Source organism: Erythrolamprus reginae, chromosome 10 (assembly GCF_031021105.1).
Source record: "Erythrolamprus reginae isolate rEryReg1 chromosome 10, rEryReg1.hap1, whole genome shotgun sequence".
Classification (NCBI taxonomy): domain Eukaryota; kingdom Metazoa; phylum Chordata; class Lepidosauria; order Squamata; family Dipsadidae; genus Erythrolamprus; species Erythrolamprus reginae.
This window is the reverse complement of record NC_091959.1, coordinates 49,107,269-49,124,075: the sequence shown is the minus strand read 5'-3', so window position 1 is coordinate 49,124,075 and position 16,807 is coordinate 49,107,269. Positions and strand designations below refer to the sequence as shown.

At 47.0% G+C, this 16,807-nt stretch overlaps 2 protein-coding genes across 2 annotated transcripts in view; one reads left to right on the top strand and one right to left on the bottom strand.

Moving 5' to 3' along the window:
- Positions 1 to 9: 9 nt before the first annotated feature.
- Positions 10 to 15,420, top strand: BRAP (BRCA1 associated protein). Its single transcript, XM_070763294.1, is given in 15 exon segments — positions 10 to 271; positions 1,522 to 1,683; positions 2,956 to 3,157; positions 3,828 to 4,017; positions 5,798 to 5,911; positions 6,499 to 6,647; positions 6,758 to 6,833; positions 7,912 to 8,050; positions 9,255 to 9,364; positions 11,050 to 11,142; positions 13,010 to 13,054; positions 13,056 to 13,114; positions 14,969 to 15,209; positions 15,211 to 15,264; positions 15,267 to 15,420. Coding segments are annotated over 15 exon segments (1,950 nt in total). The 5' UTR covers positions 10 to 24; the 3' UTR covers positions 15,336 to 15,420.
- Positions 15,421 to 15,812: 392 nt separating this feature from the next.
- The window catches only part of SH2B3 (SH2B adaptor protein 3), a 28,567-nt gene continuing 27,572 nt past the window's right edge, over positions 15,813 to 16,807 (bottom strand). Inside the window, exon 4 of the mRNA XM_070762015.1 lies at positions 15,813 to 15,823. Within this exon, the coding sequence (XP_070618116.1) occupies positions 15,813 to 15,823 (11 nt within the window). The remainder of the gene's footprint in view (positions 15,824 to 16,807) is intronic.

Genomic DNA, 16,807 nt, shown 5'->3' with positions numbered 1-16,807 from the left:
GCCACGCCCACTCACACAACTCCCATGACCTCGCGGCCGCGCGCACGGCGCCTGCGCGGCGTCCCTTTGCCCCCGGGTCAAAGGTCAGGAGGCAGAGAGGCGGAAGCGCCGGGCTCCGGTTCCTCCCGTTTCCCTCCCGGCCGAGCTCGGACCCCCGCAGGCCCGGGACCCTCCGCGGGGGCGGCCCCTATGAGTGTGTCCCTGGTGGTCCTTCGCTTGGAGCTGGCCGAGTCTTCACCCGTCCCAGGCGGCTTCTCTTACAGCGCGGCCGGTGAGGGCCCGGAAGCCTCGGGCTGGATTTAGGGAGGCTGCGGGCGGGAGGAAGGGCCTGTGGGGTGGGGGGGCAGGAGAGGCTGGTGGGGGAGGCTGCTGGAGGAAGCAAGAGGCCGGGACAGGCAGAATATTCAGCTCCTGCAGTATTAATGGAGGCTTTCAAGGCTAATTTTTTTTTTACTAGTATTATATATATATATATGGATATTACTATATCTTCGCATGCCACCAATATGTACTTTACAAAACAAACGAACAAGTAAATAAAAAGTTAAGGCGGGTGGACTCCAACTCCCAGAATCCCCCACCAGGCAGAATTCTGGGACTTGGAGTCCTCCCTGCTTAACGCTCCTGTGCTTGAAAAAACACCGATTTAGAGCAAGGTTGGTCAAGCCTTTCATAAGGTTTTGGAAACACACCTTTGCCGGCTGGCCTGGGGCTGTCGAACATTGACATCTTCTCCAACAGAGAGTATGATTGGGATTGGATGAGCTTGAACGAATGGGTTGAACGTTGGGAAATTTTAAGTCTTGGGAATTAGGGTGGGGTGTATAACTTCATCTGTATTTTGTATGGGTTTTATGTTGTAATCTGCCCTGAGTCTCTTGGAGAAAGGAGGGAGGGAGGAAGGAAGGAAGGAAAAGAGAGAGAGAGAGAGAGAGAGAGACTGAAATATCTATGGAGATAGATAGACAGATAGATAGATGAATGAGAGAGAGAAGGCAGACAACATATAAAATATGGATGGATAGATAGACAGATAAGAGAGAGAGACAGACTGAGAGGCAATCTATGGAATTTATTTATTTATTTAATTGGATTTGTATGCCGCCCCTTTCCGAGGGCTCGGGGAATGTGGATGGATGGATAGATGAATACAGATGATATAGATAGACAGATCGATGATAAAGATACAGATAAGATAGATGATAGAGATACACAGATGATATAGTGATGTAGGTAGATTAGGTGGGTAGGTAAATGAGAGAGAAAGAGGGAGGGGGAGAGATGGGAAGAAATAGATAGACAAGACAGACAGACAAGATGGGATGAACGAGGCTCTGGCCCTTTTTCTAGGTCAGAGGATGAACGTAGACCCAGGGGAGGAGGAAGGGAGGCATCCAAACAGCCCGTGGCCTAAGCAGCTGAGTTGCCCGGGATGGATTCAGGTCTAGCTGGTCTGGTTTGGCTGCGGTTGTGTGGTGCGGAAGGAAACGCTGTAACCGCTGTGTGAATCATGCTTTCCAGCTGCTGAGATGTCTGATGAGGCGATGCAGGAGACGTCGCTGGCCGCCACTGCGGTGACCTTGGAGGACAAGGCGCCTGTGGAGAGGGCCACCATAATCCACCAACACATCGGCCGGCGGGAGATGACGGATGTGATCATTGAGACGATCAAGCCCGATCCAGGTACCTGGGACGCATCGTTTTGTGCCTCAAGTAGAAAGGCGAGCGATCCAATTCTCTAGGACAGTGTTTCCCAACTTGAAGATATCTGGACTTCAACTCCCAGAATTCCCCAGCCAGCATGCTCTAGGGTGTAGAGAAAGATTGGCACAAGTGGAGAAGCACTATTTGATTGGAATTATGTATATCTTACGGTGTATATTTATTATTATTATTTATTATTAATTAGATTTGTATGCCGCCCCTCTCCGTAGACATGGGGCGGCTAACCACAATAATAATACAATGTAAACAAATCTAATATTTAAATTAATTTAAAAACCCTAATTTAATAAACCAATCATACATAACAGACATACCATGCATACATATTTTTTTTGGTAAGCCTAGGGGGAGGAGAATATCTCAGTTCCCCCATGCCTGACGACAGAGGTGGGTTTTAAGGAACTTACGAAAGGCAAGGAGGGTGGGAGCAACTCTGATCTCTGGGGGGAGTTGGTTCCAGAGGGTCGGGGCCGCTACAGAGAAGGCTCTTCCCCTGGGTCCTGCCAAATGGCATTGTTTAGTCAACGGAACCCAGAGAAGGCCAACTCTGTGGGACCTAACTTGTCGCTGGGATTTGTATGTATGTCTGTCTGTCTGTCCGTTCGTCCATCCAACCTCCCAGCTATTGAAGGCCAGACAAAACCTACTGTCTGAGGTCAGCTTGGCATCTAGGTGCTTAAGCAAGAAATTTAAGGCTCCTTTTTTCCACAAAAATGCAGAGAATTGCATCTGGGCAGTCAAGCTATTAAAACAGATTCCCTTGCAAGCAGCCTTTTGCTAGCTTGTTCGCAAGGCACCATTTCAAGTGATTCTTGAAGCCTTCTTATTAATTTTGCATGAGCGTATGAATCAATAAGACCAGCGATCAGAAATTAGTACTTCACTCTGGACTGTTACTGGCAGTGTTTAATCTTCTGGTGCTTAGAAATATGAGCTGAGCAGATTTTCTGGATTCAAAATTTTAATGGCTTGTTTTTATGCTGATCAAACATTTCTAAGAAATATTCTGCCATTCTTTTTCCTGTTGTCTCAAAGCGGCAACTTGCTCCGAGTCTTCGGAGAGGGGCGGCATACAAATCTAATAAATAATAATAATAATAATAATAATAATAATAATAATAATAATAATAACAACTTACCTTTTAATGAGAAAAGTTCTTACAGAAGAATGTATCGCACTTTGAAAGGGTCAGGTTTTTAACTTATCTCTTTTTTGATTTCTGAAAAAAGTTGTGGCGAAAGACATGATGGACAAAGTTGGCGCAGCTGAAGCTTCCTCCACCGAGGATCACAGTAATCAGGAGGCCCAGAGTGGGAGCAGTGGGACGTCACTGGATTCTCCATCCAAGCAGCTCCCGGACCAGATTTCCTTTTTCAGTGGGAATCCATCGGTTGAAATAGCTCACGGCATTATGCATCTCTACAAGACAAAGTAAGAAAGCAGGACTCAACTTAAATCATTATTATTATTATTATTATTATTATTATTATTATTATTATTAATTGGACTTTCATGCCGCCCCTCTCCAAGGCTGCTCCACGTTTCGGCCACCCAGGAAGGACAACTTCGTGACGTCAAAGCTCCGCCCATGGAATTCCCTATTGGGATTCCCCACCTCCGTTTCAGCCTCCAGATCGGCCAAAAACGTCGCTGCTGATCGAAAAAAGGGCGCTCTGCCGGGCACCGCCGCCCGTCTGTAACCTTCTGAAACAGCCGGGCGCTTCTTGGCGGCCTCTGGAACCTGAACCCAAACTTTTGCCAAACTTCCGTGTTTGGCGTTCAGGAGAACGTCGAGAAGCCCCCCGGCTGTTTCAGAAGGTGACAGCCAGGTGGCTGCGCCCAGCGGAGCGCCATTTTGCGATCTGCGGTGGGTTCATAAGCCGGAAAAAGTTCGCAACAAGAGGCAAACAATTTCTGAACCCCGGGTTCGTATCTCGAGATGTTTGTATCACGAGGGGTTCGTATCACGAGGTACCACTGTACTGCATTATAGAGCCGAAGCAAAAAAGAATGGAGTTGCTGAGTCTGCGGAGAGGGGCGACATACAAATCCAATAAATAATAAAAATAATAATAATACTCTTCATTCTTCCCTCGTGCAGCAAAATGACCTCGCTAAAAGAAGAGGTCCGGCGTAGCGCCATGCTGTGCATTCTCACAGTCCCTGCCACAATGACCAGCCACGACCTCATGAAGTTTGTGGCGTCCTTTTACGATGCCATCGAACACATGAAAATCATCCGAGATTCCACCCCAAACCAGTACATGGTCCTCATCAAGTTCCGGACTCAGGTAAGAGAAAAGAGAGGCCTCAGCTTTGGGCCGCAGGCTCCTTCCGTGCCTCTCTGGTCCGGTTGTGATCCAGAAACATGTACGCTGCTCTTGCAACTTGAGGGAAAGTGGGACGTTGTTGGTTAGTCCTGAATCTGAGAGAGTGTTGCTGGCCTTCTTATATTACGCGGGGGAACAACAATTCCGTTGTCTTAAATCTGATTTGTTTTCAACTCACGTTTGGCCTCTGGATCCCAAAATAGCCACAGTTTTTGTCTCTATCATGTCAACTTTTAAAGCTATTGGACAGTGTTTCCCAACCTTGGCAACTTGAAGATATTTGGACTTCAACTCCCAGAATTCTGGCTGGGGAATTCTGAGAGTTGAAGTCCAAATATCTTCAAGTTGCCAAGGTTGGGAAACACTGCTATAGGATACCTTCAAAAGTCATACAAATTGTGCCTATAAAGGAAAGGAAAGTAAAAACTTACTGAATATACTATCTACAAAGAATAATTTTATTCATACATGTTCTGTCGGGCTCTCTGGTAGACTCCTCCCAAAAATTCACAGGTACAAATTTCAGACACACACACGTTTGAAAATTCAAAACAATGTTCTTTATAATGAAACTTCACTTAAACCAAGCCCTCTTTTGGTATAGCAAAGAGCCCTCGTCTCCAAACAAACTGGTAATTGGTACAAGTCCCTTATCAGTTCTGTGATACTTAGCTTGCATCTGTGAGGCAATTCACAGTCCTCCTTCTTTCACCAAGTGAAACACACTTTGCTCTGGTTTAGTTTCAAAACGGGGGAAAATCAGCACACAAAAGGTCAAAGTCAGTAAAGCAGTCACGAAACACAACGATCAGATAATCCTCCACAATGGCCAAACCCACAGGCTGCTATTTATAATGACCACAGCCCCACCCAACCACAGGTGGCCTCATTGTCTTTGATAATAATCTCTCAGTTGTTGCTGCCTATGCATCGCTCTCCGCATGCGTGGCTGTATCATTAACTCTTGTTCTGAATCCAAGGAGGAGCTAGAGAATTGATCTCCTTCTGAGCTGTCTGCCCCACTCTCCTCCTCCCTGTCACTCATGTCTTCTTGGTCAGAGGAGCCTTCATCAGCAGATTCCACCGGGGGGGGGGGGGGGAAACAGGCCTGCGGCATGTGATGTCTCCCCCACATCCACAGTCCTTGGGGCAGGAGGTGGGCCAGAGCTAACCACAACAATACAAAGGCTGTAATTGTTACTGCAGGTTAAATTGTGTTCATACAAACAGTTGTGTTTTTTTAATCGAATGGTAATTATGCATATTTAGGTAAAAGTTTGCTCTTGCAGCTATTTCTGGAGTGTTTATAATCTGTGGACATTCTTGCTTGAGGCCCCGACAATAGTCAGCCATCCTATGTCCATCCCACCTACCTTGATCCCCTGTCTCCACGACCTTCCAATCTTGGTGGAATCGCTCACCCTGCTCATCACTAACTGCACTAAGATTTTTCCGGGAAGTGAGCAAGACGGCTATGTCAAAAATGCAATTTGATGCTCATGTTGCAACCTCATAATTCTCATAAGGTGTAGAGAAAAAACTTGACGTGCTAGAAGAAAACTAACCACAGTTTTGAAACCAGCAGGCCTAATTAACTATTTAAAAAAGCTCAAAAATCAAGCACAACAGAAATTGTGTTACCAATGTATTGTTATTTATTTTTGGAGCAGGTGGGGCGAGAGGTCAAGGGGAAACAGGCCTCTGATCATTTATTTGTGTCCCTTTTGTGGCTTCTGTGCAGGCAGATGCTGACAGCTTCTACATGGCTTGCAACGGTCGGCAATTTAACTCCATAGAAGAGGACGTTTGTCAGCTCGTCTACGTGGAAAGGGCAGAGGTCTTCAAGTCGGAGGATGTAAGCCCTCTCTCGTTGCCTCTTTCCCTTTGGGGAGGGGGAGAGCTCTCCCCAGGTGTAAGATGAAGCACAGTCAGATTGGAGGGGGGAGTCACAGGGGAGGTAATATGGTAATATTATTTATCTGTCCAGTGAACACAACTGAACACAAGAACAAGGGGACACAATCTGAGGTTAGTTGGGGGAAAGATCAAAAGCAACATGAGAAAATATTATTTTACTGAAAGAGTAGTAGATCCTTGGAAGAAACTTCCAGCAGACGTGGTTGGTCAATCCACAATGACTGAATTCAAACATGCCTGGGATAAACATAGATCCATCCTAAGATAAAATACAGGAAATAGTATAAGGGCAGACTAGATGGACCAGGAGGTCATTTTTTGCCATTAATCTTCTAGGTTTCTATGTTTCTATGTCCATTACCATTACATAACTAACTAACTAAGTAACTAAGTAACTAATTGGAAGGTGGACTGGCTAAGACAGGGTTTTCCAACCTGCTGGCTGGGGAATTCTGGGAGTTGACGTCCATCCTCCAAATGGCCGGGTTGGGAAAGACTGAGGTCAGAGGTCTTGCCCTCCTGCAGGGGGCCAGCCTGCCCGTCATGGACCTGACCGAGCTCCCCAAATGCACCGTCTGCTTGGAGAGGATGGATGAATCAGTCAACGGGATCCTGACCACAGTCTGCAACCACAGCTTCCACAGCCAGTGCCTGCAGCGCTGGGAGGACACCACGTAAGGACCTCGCGAGGGCGAAAAGTGCGGAAGGGAGCCGGGGTGGCGGAGACCCAGAAGATCAAACCCGGGCGACCTGACTTGGACCTTCTCTTTGCTCCTTTCTCCAGGTGCCCCGTCTGCAGGTACTGCCAGACTCCGGAACCTGTAGAAGAAAACAAATGCTTTGAATGTGGAGTCCAAGAAGTGAGTGAGTCTGGATCCGCGTCTGTTCAGAAATCGGCAGTGTTGCTTTTTTTCGGAAATAGAATTTGGGTGTTTTCAGTGGATTTGCAGCTGGCTGAAGCGTAGACCTCAGAGGGTTGTTGTTAGTGGCGAGTATTCTGAGCAGAGCCTGGTTACAAGCGGTGTGCCACAAGGGTCTGTTCTGGATCCTATTCTTTTTAATATGTTTGTGAGTGACATAAGGGAAGATTTGGTAGGGAAGGTTTGCCTATTTGCCGATAACTCTAAAGTCTGTAATATGGCAAACGATTTAGCTTTACTAGATAAGTGGTCAAAGCAATGGAAACTGCAGTTTAATGTTTCCAAATGTAAAATAATGCACTTAGGGAAAAGGAATCCTCAATCTGAGTATTGTATGGCAGTTCTGTGCTAGCAAAAACTTCAGAAGAGAAGGATTGAGGGGTAGTGATTTCTGACCGTCTCAAAATGGGTGAGCAGTGTGGTCAGGCGGTAGGGAAAGCAAGTTGAATGCTGGGAGGCATAGCTAGAGGTATAACAAGCAGGAAGAGGGAAATGGTGATCCCGCTGTATAGAGCGCTGGTGAGACCCCATTGGGAATAATACTGTGTCCAGTTCTGGAGACCTCACCTATACAAAGATATGGATCAAATTTGATCGGGTCCAAAGACGGGCTACAAAAACAGCGGAAGGTCTTAAGCATCAAACCTCTCAGGAAAGACTTCATGAACTCAATCTGTATAGAAGGGAAAGGGGAGACATGATTGAAACATTGAAATATGTTAAGGCTCAGGAGGGAAGTGTTTTCAAAGGAAAGTGAACCCAAGAACAAGGGGGCACAATCTGAGGTTGGTTGGGGGAAAGATTGGAAGCAACTTTGGAAAATATTATTTGATTGAAAGAGTAGTAGATGCTTGGAATAAACTTCCAGCAGACGTGGTTGGTAAATCCACAGTAGCTGAATTGAAACATGCCTGGGATAAACATAGATCCATGCAGGAAATAGTAGAAGGGAAGACTAGATGGACCGGGAGGTCTTTTTCTGCTGTCAATCTTCTTCTATGTCTCTTCTGTCGTCCAGAACCTTTGGATATGCCTCATCTGTGGGCACATCGGATGTGGGCGTTACGTCAGTCGCCATGCGTACAAGCACTTTGAGGAGACACAACACACCTACGCCATGCAGCTGACCAATCACAGGGTCTGGGACTACGCCGGGGGTAAGCCCTGTTCCCTAGACCACCAAGCCAACCCCAGAGTTGACCACCCACTTATAACCCCCTGGTCCATCGCCTTGGCTATAGTCAGAGAAGGCTCCCTTCTTGAGAGCAAGCCTTCAGGTCCTTGGGTGGGGAGAACTTGGGGGCCACCAAGATAACCTCTTTACCCCCAAAAGGAGCCAGGAGCTCACCTTTCCAAGTTCTCAGCCAGGTGAACCTTCTCCAGGTGTCCAGCAAACCTGGAAAACAGGGAAATCGGCGGATCGGGAAATATCAGGGAATTAGTGGGGGGGAAAAACAGAATAAATCAGGGGAAAAACAAACTGTATTAAAATGTTTAAAAGTCATGGAAAAATCATATTTAAAAAGATGCATGGCAGAGTCTAGCAAACACGATCATAACTGTGGCAAGAACTTGCTTCCTGAACTACTGATATTTCTCCATGGCTTAGCCGTTTGGCACAATGTCATCTACAACTACTGCCTTAACTAGATCGCAAGCTACAGGGAAATGTCAGGGAATTCGTGAAAAAGACAGAATAAAATAAGGTCCAGGAGGGAAGTGTTTTTAATAGGAAAGTGAACCCAAGAACAAGGGGACACAATCTGAAGTTAGTTGGGGGAAAGATCAAAAGCAACGTGAGAAAATATTATTTGACTGAAAGAGTCGTAGATCCTTGGAACAAACTCCCAGCAGACGGGGTTGGTCAATCCACAGTCACTGAATTGAAACCTGCCTGGGATAAACATGTATCCATCATAAGATAAAATACAGGAAATAATATAAGGGCAGACCATGAGGTCTTTTTCTGCCGTCAGACTTCTATGTTTCTATGTTTCTAAATCAGTGGGGGGGAAAAAACTATTAAAATGTTTAAAAGTCAGGGAAAAATCATGTCAAAAAACCCATGGATTGCGCTCTCTGGCAAGAGTCTAGCAAAAATGAGCATAACTGTGGCAATAGCTTGCTTCCTCAGCTCCCGATATTTCTCCACGGCTCAGCCATTTGGTATGACATCATCTACAACTGTTGCCTTAACTAGATTGCAAGTTACAGGGAAATATCAGGGAATTTCCAAATGCTTTTCCCCCTGGGCCCCCTTCTCCCTGAACACACACCTGGAGGCGGCCCTAGTTGAGAGGTGACCCCTTTGATTCGGACCTTGATTCAGGGTGACCCGGTTGGGGGTTGTCTTTCCTCTAGACAATTACGTCCACCGTCTGGTGGCCAGCAAGACGGACGGCAAACTGGTCCAATACGAATGCGAGGGGGACATGTGCCAAGAAGAGAAAATCGATGCCTTACAACTGGAAGTAAGTGCGCAGCGCGTCTCTTCCCGGGTAGCTCGTGTGTGGAGGTTTTCACGGCTAACTCAACGGATCCTCTGTGGAACGTTTTTCATAGTCGAGCGTTGTCTTTCTGGAATGTTGTCAGCATTTGACACTGGTCTAACAACCCATGATAGAAATACTGTATTGTAACCAGAGTATATGTGGCAGTGGTGGTTGTTCAGACAATAATACAAGCCATCATATAGTAGAGATTTTATTTACAAGATATACGCTGTCTCCATAATATTACACAGTAATTCTAATACGATCCATAATGCACGTCTTATTTGCACATAGCAGGTACATGTACACACACACAGCAATGTGGTATATTTTCTTAGTCTACAGCAAATACCTTTACACAGCATTAGCACACAGCAGATATAGTATATTCTACAGCTATATATTGCACACACTACAAGAATTTAAATAACAGTCAGGACTATCAGTTAATATGGAAAAATAAGAGATAATCTGTTTGAAGAGCAAATGCTCGGAAACTTCAGGTCGTGCAGAATGCAGCTGCGAGAGCAATCATGGGCTTCCCTAAGTATGCCCGTGTTACACCAACACTCCGCAGTCTGCATTGGTTGCCGATCAGTTTCCGGTCACAATTCAAATTGTTGGTTATGACCTATAAAGCCCTTCATGGCACCGGACCAGAATATCTCAGGGGACCGCCTTCTGCTGCACGAATCCCAGTGACCAGTTAGGTCATACAGAGTTGGCCTTCTCCGGGTCCCATCAACTAAACAATGTTGTTTGGCAGAGCCCAGGAGAAGAGCCTTCTCTGTGGCGGCCCCAGCCCTCTGGAACCAACTCCCCCCAGAGATTAGAATTGCCCCCACCCTCCTTGCCTTTCGAAAGCTGCTTAAAACCCACCTCTGCCACCAGGCATGGGGGAATTAAGATCCTCTTTCCCCCTAGGCCTTTACAATTCTATGCATGGTATGTATGTATGTATGTCTGGTTTTTTTATTATAATGGGTTTTTAATCGTGTTTAGTATTAGATTACTATTGTACACTGTTTTATTGTTGCTGTTAGCCGCTCCGAGTCTCCGGAGAGGGGCGGCATACAAATCAAATAAATAAATAAATAAATTGAGATTAGAAAGGTATCAGGACTGAAATTAGGGTGTAAAAAAAAGGAAATACTTGGGAGTATGGTTATTAAAAAATCCAAATAAAATAGTGAAGGTTAATTATAACCTGATGTGGAAGAAAATGTTAAAACAGATGAAGAGTTGGAAAGATAAAAAATTAAGAAGGATGGCAAAGATAAGAACACTTAAAACGATGATTTTCCCAAAAATGATGTATTTATTTCAGGTTTTACCAGGCACCTTTTCAGGGGCAATTTCCTCCTAACATACTATGCTGATTTATCTTCATATATTGGAAAGCCAACCATTATAGTACGGGTTACTGACAAATGTAACTTGGGAATGATGGGACTCCAGTTGTCTCCTAGAGCAGGTGTCTCCAACCCGGGGCAACTTTAAGACTTGTGGACTTCAACTCCCAGAATTCCTCAACCAGCAGAAGAACTCTGGGAGTTGAAGTCCACAAGTCTTAAAGTTGCCAAGGTTGGAGACACCTGCTGTAGAGAATATAAGGATGGCTTGTCCACTTTCTCTCTCTCTCTCTCTCTCGCTCTCTCTCTGAGTGCAGTATTCTACTTGCTGACCAGCCAGCTGGAGTCCAGCGCATCTACTGGGAGAACAAGATCGTCCGGATAGAAAAGGACACGGCCGAAGAAGTAAGTTCCTCTGAATTCTTGGTTCCTACGAAAAAGCAGGAATCCGATAGCAGGGTCCGATGGAGCTCATTCCGTTTCCGAATGCCTGCTCTGCTCTTGGGGCCCAGGTCCAGCCAAGAAGCCCCTTGAGAAGGGCTCAGGATCTCAGAGCCTGGAGGTAGCCACATCATGGCTTGGTTTCTTCTCTCTGCTCAGCCTATGTCTCCTCTTCCAAAGCTGAGACGGTCCTTTTTCAAGGGAGCTCCAGGGATGTTCTTTGGTAAATGAGATGGTGGTTTCCCGAACCCAAAGTGTAACGTTTCCCTGAGATTAGAACTGCCCCCACCCTCCTCGCCTTTCGTAAACTCCTTAAAACCCACCTCTATCGTCAAGCGTGGGGGAACTGAAACATCTCCCCTGCCTATGTAGTTTTTGTGCATGATATGACTGTATGTATGTTTTTATATATTGGGGTTTCCTTTTTTTCTTAGACTTTTTAAATGTATTATTGTTATTTTAGATTCTAACTATTAGATTTGTCATTATGTATTGTTTTTTATCACTGTTGTAAGCCGCCCCGAGTCTACGGAGAGGGGCGGCATACAAATCTAAATAATAATAATAATAATAATAATAATAATAATAATAATAATAATAATAATTAGTAGTAGCAGAATAGAATAGAATAGAATTTTATTGGCCAAGTGTGATTGGACACACAAGGAATTTGTCTTGGTGCAAGATGCTCTCAGCGTACATAAAATAAAATATACATTTGTCAAGAATCATGTGGTACGACACTTAATGATTGTCATAGGGGTCAAATAAGCAATGAAGAGGCAATATTAATAAAAATCTTAGGATATAAACAACAAGTGACAGTCCTACAGTCAACATGGGAGGAAATGGGTGAAAGGAATGATGAGAAAAACTAGTAGAATAGAAGTGCAGATTAGTAGAAAGTCTGACAGTGTTGAGGGAATTATTTGTTTAGTAGAGTGATGGCGTTCGGAAAAAAACTGTATTTACTGTATTTTTCGGAGTATAAGACGCACCTTAGTTTTTGGGGAGGAAAATAAGGAAAAGAATCTGCTTACCAAATATTCACCTGGCCAGCGTCCTTAGTCTGGTCAGCTTCAGCACATTATTTTATCCCCTGGTTGGGGCTAAAAAAAAACCTTATTCAGAGAGAACTTGCAAGCCAGTAAGAGCTGGGAACATCATTAGCATCTGGTTAGGGCTGGAAAGAAATGTTCCGAGCAAGTAGAGCAATGAAAAAAACCCTGCAAGACTTAGGGCTTGAAACATTCTTTGCAGAGAGTAACAGTGAAAGAGCTTGCAAGCTGGTAAGAGCTGGGAACATTCTTAGCACCTGGTTAGGGCTGGAAAGAAACATTTGGAGCAAGTTAGAGCAATGAAAAAAACCCTGCAAAAGACTTAGGGCTTGGAAAAATTCTTTGCAGAGAGAAACAATGAAAGAACCTGCAAGGTCAGAGCTGGGAAGATTGATAGCAGCTAGTTAGGGCTGGGGATAAAGAAGCTTCGGGAAAAAAGCTACATTCAGAGTAGTAAGACGCACCTGAATTTAGGGAGGAAAAAGGTCCATCTTATAAAATATTGTAATACCCAGAAAATTCCTGAGAAGAAGGATGTGAGTCCGGTTCTGGGCCATGCAGAGAGCACCCACCTGGACCTTAATATACCTTTTTTTTTTTTTAATCATTTTGTTAGTTGTGTGATTGTTTTTATAAGAAGGGTTTTAAATTGCTTTTAACATTAGATTTGTACACTGTGTTTTGCTGTTGTGAGCCACTCCGAGTCCTCGGAGAAGGGCGGCATACAAATCTAATAAATTATTATTATTATTATTTATTATTATTATTTACAGATCAACAACATGAAGGCCAAATTCAAAGAGACTATTGAGAAATGCGGACTCCCTGGAACAGAGACTGAACGACTTGCTGAGGGAGAGGCAGTCGGTCGAGAGGAAGTGGGTAACTTTCAGAATTTAGAACTGGGGGGTTGATTGATTGATTGATTGATTGATTGATTGATTGGATTTGTATGCTGCTCCTCTCCGTAGATCGGGGGGGGCTAACAACAATGATAAAAACAGCATGTAGCTACTCCAATCCAATACTAAAATAACTAAAAAAACCCCTATTATAAAACCAAACATACATACAAACAAACATACCATGCGTAAATTGTAAAGGCCTAGGGGGAAAGAATATCTCAGTTCCCCCATACCTGACGACAGAGGTGGGTTTTAAGAAGCTTACAAAAGGCAAGAAGGGTGAGGGCTATTCTAATCTCTGGGGGAGTTGGTTCCATAGGGCTGGGGCCGCCACAGAGAAGGCTCTTCCCTGGGTCCCCCCCCCCCAACGACATTGTTTAATTGACAGGACCCGGAGAAGACCCATTCTGTGGGACCTAACTGGTCGCTGGGATTCGTGCAGCAGAATGCGGTCCCTGAGATAATCAACACTTTCCTAAAATTAGCGATCCAGGTGCCGAATGCATCTCAGTTGTTGGAATTTTCAAATTTGAGTTATAATTCTCCTTTTTTGGGTTGCAACTTCAATGGGTTGCAAGTCGAGGACTGCTAGTATGAAGCCCTTGGGAGGGGGATGAAACGTCTTCTAGGGCAAATGTATTGTCTTGACCAGGGGCCCCCAACCCTGGTGGGCTTCAACTCCAGAATTCTTCAACCCCACTGGGGGATTATGGCAGTTTGTCTGCAGGCTTAAAGAGCTGGAGTGGAGCAGTGGTTAGAGTGCATAGTTCAGCAGTTCAAATCTCACCACCGGCTCAAGGTGGACTTAGCCTTCCATCCTTCCAAGGGGGGTCAAATGAGGACCCAGATTGTTGGGGGCAAGAGGCTGATTCTGTAAACCGCTTAGAAGGGGCTGTAAAAGCCCTATGAAGTGGTCTATAATTCTAAATGCTATTGCTAGAAATAAAAAGGAAGGAAGGAAGGAACAGAAGGAGAAAAAGGGAGGGAGGGAGCGGAGTGGCAGAGTGGTTAGACTGCAGCACTGCAGGCTCCTTCAGCTGACTGCTAGCTGTAGTTCAGCAGTTCAAATCTCACCACTGGCTCCGGGTTGACCCCATCCTTCCATCCTTCCAAGGGGAGGTCAAATGAGGACCCAGGTTGTTGGGGGGCAAGAGGCTGAGTCTGTAAACCACTTAGAGAGGGGCTGGAAAGCACCATGAAAGCGGTAGATAAGTCTACATGCTGATTGCTCTTTTTTCCTCTCCTTCCTTCCTCCTTTCCTTCCTTCCTTCTCCTTCCCTTCTTCTCTCCTCCCCTTCCCTCCCTCCCTCCCTCCCTCCCTCCCTCTCCTCCTTCCTTCCTTCTCTCCTTTCTTCCATCCATCCATTCTTCCTGAGGACCCAGATTGTTGGGGGCAAGAGGCTGATTCCGTAAACTGCTTAGAGAGGGCTGGAAAGCACCATGAAGCGGTAGATAAGTCTACATGCTATTGCTCTTCCTTCCTTCCTTCCTTCCTTCCTTCCTTCCTTCCTTCCTTCCTTCCTTCCTTCCCTCCCTCCCTCCCTCCCTCCCTCCCTTCCTCCTCCTTCCTTCCTTCCTTCTCTCCTTTCTTCCATCCATCCATTCTTCTGAGGACCCAGATTGTTGGGGGCAAGAGGCTGATTCCGTAAACTGCCTAGAGAGGGCTGACAAGCGCTATGAAGTGGAACACGAATGCTCGTTGCTGTTAAAGTTGCCCAGGCTGAGGCAGGCAGGAGGCCCCTGCTCCTTTCCTCCCGCCCAAGGTTCTTCTTCCGCTGCTGTTGCCGCCGTGGCCTCAGTTTTCCCCCCCGTTTCCCCCCTTTCCAGGTGCACCCAGCTGACCACCAAGGTCTCCAAGCTGACCAGTGACCTGCAGGAGGAGCAGGAGATGAACAAATGCCTGCGGGCCAACCAGTCCCAGCTGCAGGGCCGGCTGAAGGACGAGGAGCGGCTGCGGAGGGAGACCTGCGAGAGGAAGGACCTCCAGATCAATGAGGCCCAGGAGCAGCTCCGGGACGTCATGTTCTACCTGGAGACCCAGCAGAAGATCAACCACCTGCCCGCCGAGTGCCCGGCAGGAGATCCAGGACGGGCAGATCAACATCCCCGTGGCCTCTCCGGCCGCGCTCCTCCGCGGGCGGGGGCAAGCGGGAAGCCCTCCTCCCGCAAGGGGAGGAGCAAGCGGGGCAAGTGACCGCAGGGCTGGACCGCCCTTGGGTGCAGGAAGGGTGTCGGGAGAGGGCGGAACGCGAGCGTTTTGTCGGTTTTGGGCCAAAACAAGAAGAGGCTGAAAACCGAGCCGGGGACGAGTGTCCAGGTTTCTGGGTCCTTTTGCACTTCAATCCTGGGCCGTCGCAGGTCACCTGGAGGCGCCTTTTCCTCTGTTAGCTAGCTTGCCTTAGGCTCTCTGTAGTGAAGCCCAAAGCGGCTGCCGGGCCTGCCTTGCCCCCCTTCTCTCTCTCCTCTCTCTGCCGCCGTCGGTCAGCTCCAGAAAGCAGCGCAGGAGCCCAAAGGCCGCCTGAAAGTTTTTATTTGGGAAGTAGCAAGCAGGGCTGTGGCCACTTGACCTGTCCAAGCTAGGCTGAAAGTGACACCCGAAGGGAGGCTTCCCTGCCCAGGATGGGTGGGTGGGTTGGGGGAGGTGGGTGGCCTTGGGAGGAGGTGGGCTCGCTCAGCCGGACACTTGAAAAGGGCTGGGAGAATATCAGGGTGGAAGTCCTTGGGTTGGGGGTGTCTGCCCAGGAAAGGGGTCTCTCTCTTTCCTGATAGGCTTTTTGTCCTTATGTGGTCCTTCTCTGCCTCCCTCCCTATTCTTCCTTCCTTCCTTCCTATTTTTCCTCCCTTCCTATTTTTCCTCCCTCCCTTTCCTTCCTTCCTATTTTTTCTTCCTCCTATTTTTCCTTCCTTCCTAATTTTCCTTCCTACCTGCCCTCCCTCCCCCCTTTTTTCTTCCCTTCTCCTTTTCCTTCCTTTCTTTCCCTCTCCCTTCTTTGCAGCCAAGATCTTTGGCTTCCTGCCACGGTTGATCCCTGGCCGTACATTTTCTGGGGTCCTGCTTCCCCCCTTCGCCATTGAGGCAGATTTATAGGTGTGTGTGAGTGTGAGCACGCACATTCGCCTTGGCTCCCGTTTTGTAGCTTCCACTCTCGTCCTGTGTCCATCATTGCAGAATTCCAGGCGTGGTGCCCGGTGGCAGCGAGGCTGCTGGGGGTGAGGAGTGGACTTCTCCCCCAAGCCCCCTTTCCTGGAGGTGGGGTGTCGATCCTGCCCACTATCAGGCAGCCTCCCCCAAGGAAGGCTGCCAGGGCCCTGGGAGCTAGCCACGTCCTTGCATTGGCTGGGTTGGGCTGGGTTAGTTCCTTTGGGGTTTTTGTGGGCCACACCGCAGGTTCCCTTTGGTACCGGCTTTGATTTTGGACCCTCTTTGGCCTTAGCAGCAAGTGTTAGAGACAGAACCAGCTCCACAGCCGCTGCGTCTTTAAGAAAGCTGACTTCATACACCCTGGTCGTTCATCCTGGCCCAGAACCGGCAGTGGCACTTTTGGTGGCCGGGGCGTTCGCTCCTTTAGCACGTTAAGAGAAGTAGTAAGTTATTGATTAGTCTGGAGGACCCCCAAGTGACGTGGGGCCTCCGTTAAGAAACCTTGTGGGTTTGTGCAGTGAAGG